Source organism: Rhinopithecus bieti, unplaced genomic scaffold (assembly GCF_001698545.2).
Source record: "Rhinopithecus bieti isolate Rb0 unplaced genomic scaffold, ASM169854v2 scaffold_44965, whole genome shotgun sequence".
Classification (NCBI taxonomy): Eukaryota; Metazoa; Chordata; class Mammalia; order Primates; family Cercopithecidae; genus Rhinopithecus; species Rhinopithecus bieti.
Window position 1 is genome coordinate 153,281 of NW_016818013.1, and position 4,681 is coordinate 157,961.

At 43.8% G+C, this 4,681-nt stretch overlaps 1 protein-coding gene across 1 annotated transcript in view; it reads left to right on the top strand.

Moving 5' to 3' along the window:
• The window catches only part of LANCL2 (LanC like glutathione S-transferase 2), a 71,633-nt gene that overhangs the window by 38,839 nt on the left and 28,113 nt on the right, over positions 1-4,681 (top strand). The window contains exons 4-5 of the mRNA XM_017856537.1: positions 610-757; positions 1,864-2,010. Of these exons, the coding sequence (XP_017712026.1) occupies positions 610-757; positions 1,864-2,010 (295 nt within the window). The remainder of the gene's footprint in view (positions 1-609; positions 758-1,863; positions 2,011-4,681) is intronic.

The window sequence follows — 4,681 nt, forward strand, 5'->3', positions numbered from 1 at the left end:
TTTTTTTTTTTTTGAGATGGAATTTCGATCTTGTTGCCCAGGCTAGAGTGCAGTGGTGCGATCTCAGCTCACTGCAACCTCCGCCTTCTGGGTTCAGGGGATTCTCCTGCCTCAGCCACCAAAGTAGCTGGGATTACAGGCATGTGCCACCACACCCAGCTAATTTTGTATTTTTAGTAGAGATGGCGTTTCACCGTGTTAGTCAGGCTGGTCTTAAACTCCTGACCTCAGGTGATCCACCTGCCTCAGCCTCCCAAAGTGCTGGGATTATAGGCATGAGCCACCGCGCCTGGCCTGCAGTACCATTTTTATTTAAATTTTAAATCACTTTCTTTTACTTCTGGATTTCAAAATAAAATTTTATGGTTTAAAATAGATGTAAAGGTAGAAATTAACAGAAAGATGTTTTATTTTTAATTTTGACATTCAAAAGGGGACTGGTGAACTGGAGACATTTTTGTTGTGTTCTGGATTTGGGAGTATTTTTAAAAATCATAGTTTTAAATTTAAAATAAATAACAGGTAATTCCTAAAGCAACAGGTTTAGTGTTTCAGGAAGAAGTACTTTAGAATTCCTCTGGGAAAAAATTAATTTTTCTTATTGGTTAGACTTTTGCAACTCCAGAGAGCGGTTGTCTGCCAAGAATCAGACCTTCCTGATGAGCTGCTTTATGGACGGGCAGGTTATCTGTATGCTTTACTGTACCTGAACACGGAGATAGGTCCAGGCACCGTGTGTGAGTCAGCTATTAAAGAGGTACTGTGGGATATGGGCAACTATGGGCATCTCTACCATTCAAACCTGTTTGCTAGCATTGAGTTGTATTAATAGCTGGACTCTGTTTCTAGGTAGCATACTTTTTTAAGTAAGAAATACTGAAGTATTTCTTAAGAAGTACTTTTTTAAGTACTCATCAAAAGTAAGAAATAGCCCCTATTTTTTTCTAGGAACATTAACAAAAAAAACCTGTACTCTCTTTCATCTTTTATTAATTCATCTGTTTTTAGTGAAGCTAAACAGCGGCTTTAGAGAGTTAGAATGTTTATTTATCTTTCATGAGATGTCTGAGCTGGTAAGCATTTCAGGCTATTATGAGTGGGGACCAACTTCTTATGTCTCATTCTGCCTTATCCTAGGGGCATACCCTTATTTGCAGGACCAAAGCTAGTTTAGCCCCTCAACCTATGAAGGGAAAAGAGGAGGTGGAGGCCACATAGTTTCCTTGTTAGGGACTCGGTTTCCAAGTTGCCCACTTTACTTCTGCTCCCGTCCCAGTGCCAGAACTTCATCAAGTGTCTGTGTTCAGCTGTCTGTAACTAGGGGGCCAGATGCCCAGCTAAAACTTGGAATACTTTCCCAAAAAGGAGAGGAGATAGACGTGAGGAAACCATCATTCCAGACATGATATGCTTTTGATCTAGCTGAAATCCTTCATGCCAGAGCAGACCTCATACCATTAGTCTTTCATAAATAAAGCCAGTTCCTCCAGCCTTTTCTGATAGGTGTACGTGCTGCTCTTTTGGGAAAAACACTGCAGCTAAGGAGCAACTAAGAAATCCAAAACAGTTTTATAAGAAGTTTTCTAGATTTTGGGTTGACTTTTTATACAAAGAATTTTTTATTTCTTAGACTTACTATCTTTTCCTACTCTGACATTGGCTCCTGATTTCTTTCTGCCCGCATTTATTAATTTATAAAAGAAATATAAGTATGTTAGTTGCTAACTGCTTAAAGACTTTTAGATTAAGTTTTCTGCCTCTCTCTCTATATATATGTCATATATATATATGACATACTGTTAATTGAACTACAACAGGGTCCATATACAGTTTTAGATTTATGCTGTCTTGTCATCTCTGTAGGTAGTCAATGCTATTATTGAGTCGGGTAAGACTTTGTCAAGGGAAGAAAGAAAAACGGAGCGCTGCCCACTGCTGTACCAGTGGCACCGGAAGCAGTATGTTGGAGCAGCCCATGGCATGGCTGGAATCTACTACATGTTAATGCAGGTAGGTAAGAATTATCTTACACACTACAGTATATTTGATCAAACGTGAAATGGGAAATGAATCCTGCATACAAACAATCCTGCAGACTGGATTGAAATACCCTACTTTGAATCGCAGATGCGTAACTCTGCCTCATAAACCACAGGCAGTGGATTTCTAAGAGTCCAGTGAGTTCCTGAGTACATTTGGTATGGAGTCTTATAGCAGATTAGTTATCTCTTCCCCACACTTTTTTTTTTTTTTGAGACGGGGTCTCACTCTCTCACCCAGGCTGGAGTGCAGAGGCGCGATCTCGGCTCACTGCAACCTCCATCTCCTGGATTCAAGCGATTATCCTGCCTCAGCCTCCCAAGCAGCTGGGACTAGAAGCGCATACCACCACCTCCAGCTAATTTTTGTATTTTTAGTAGAGACGGGATTTTACCATATTGGCCAGGCTGGTCTTGAACTCCTGACCTCATGATCCACCCACCTCAGCCTCCCAAAGTGCTAGGATTACAAGCATGAGCCACCGTGCCTGGCTTGCCCACCCTTTTCTTCTGTGCTTGTCCTCCTGCTGATTGCAGTAGGAACTCTTAATGGGGAAAAATCTTCAGGGAGCAACAGGGCCTGCAGAACCCAGCTGAGGCAGTGACTTTGTCATGTCCTGATAACCTCGCTTGCTGTCAGTTGTCTTCTATATTTTTGATGAGTTTATTGCTGTGGTTATGATTTTGTCTCTCAATCATCCCTGACACCTATTAAGTACTGACTCTTCTATCAGGCCAGTAGAGACCCCACACTAAACATTGCTTCAGGCTGTGCTTGGCTTAAGCATAAGCCTAGGGCTTCAGCCTAGCCTGTGGCCTATGTTCTCTTCCCTACAAGGCATAAAACCGCCTCTGCCATCACCTCCTCCTCCTTCTCCCGCTACCTCCTCTACCTCTGTCCTGCCCACTGTTCCCTCCCCACCTTCTCCCTCCAGCTCCCCTCCTTCTCCTTCTTTCTTCTTTTAAATTAAGCTTTCTTTATTCTACAGAACTACAAAACTAGTAAGTCAAAGGATGTGAATTAGAATTTAGATATCTTAGACTGGAAAACCTATATATTACTTTTAAAATTTTACTTCAGATTCTTTTATGTCTAATCTACCATATCATGTTCTCACTCACTAAAGGAAACTAGGAAATTCATGTCTACACAGGATTAAAACTTTTTCTAGGTATTATTTGTCTTTCTTTATTGTTGTAGAAAGTAAAACATGCATATATGCATATAGTTCATTTTCTGAATTTACTTTCTTTTCTTTTTTTTTTTTGTTTTGAGACGAAGTCTCGCTGTGTCACCCAGGCTGGAGTGCAGTGGCATGATCTCAGCTCACTGCAAGCTCCGCCCCCCCAGGTTCACACCATTCTCCTGCCTCAGCCTCCAGTGTAACTGGGACTACAGGCGCCTGCCACCAAGCCCGGCTCATTTTTTTTTTTTTGTATTTTTAGTAGAGACGGGGTTTCACCGTGTTAGCCAGGATGGTCTCTATCTCCTGACCTCGTGATCCGCCCGTCTCGGCCTCCCAAATTGCTGAAATTACAGGCGTGAGCCACCACGCCCCGCCTTTTTTTTTTTTTTTTTTTTTTTTTGAGACGGAGTCTTGCTTTGTTGCCCGGGGTGGAGTGCAGTGGCGCCATCTCAGCTCACTGCAACCTCTGCCTCCCGGGTTCAAGCCATTCTCCTGCCTTAGCCTCCTGAGTAGCTGGGATTACAGGCATGCAATACCACACTTGGCTAATTTTTGTGTTTTTAGTAGAGATGGGATTTCGGCATATTAGCCAGGCTGGTCTTGAACTCCTGGCCTCTGGTGATCCATCCGCCTCAGCCTCCCGAAGTGCTGGGATTACAGGCATGTGAATTTTCTTCATGATGCAGGTACACGCTATGCTTTCAAAGTAACTAGAATTCCATATCTCATTTAAAAATGGCACTGTTATTTTGAACCGTTAGATTTTGTATATGTGTTAGGGTTCTCCAGAGAAACAACCAATAGGAGATAAATACTATATTTGAGATGGGATTTCTTATAGGAATTGGCTTATGCAACTGTGGAGGCCCAGAAGCCCCATGATCTGTCATCTACAGGCTTGAGACCCGGGGATACTGGGGCTGTAACTCCACTCCGAGTCAGAAGACCGAGACCCAGGGGAGCCAAATCCCAGTCCAAGGGCAGGAGGAGACTGTTGCCCTGGTTGAAGCTGGCAGGCAGGAAGGAGCAGATGTTTTCTTTCTCTGCCTTTGGTCCTGTTCAGGCCTTGGATGGACTGGATGAGGCGCACCCACTTTGGGGACGGCCATCTGCCTGACTGAGTCTACCATTCAATGCTAATCTCATCTGGAAACACCCTTTGAGACACACCCAGACACCATGTTTAATTTGACACATAAAATTAACTATCGGCCGGGCGTGGTGGCTCAAGCCTGTAATCCCAGCACTTTGGGAGGCCGAGGCGGGCGAATCACCAGGTCAGGAGATCGAGACCATCCTGGCTAACACGGTGAAACCCCGTCTCTACTAAAAAATACAAAAAACTAGCCGGGCGAGGTGGCGGGCACCTGTAGTCCCAGATACTCGGGAGGCTGAGGCAGGAGAATGGCGTAAACCCGGGAGGCGGAGCTTGCAGTGAGCTGAGATCCGGCCACT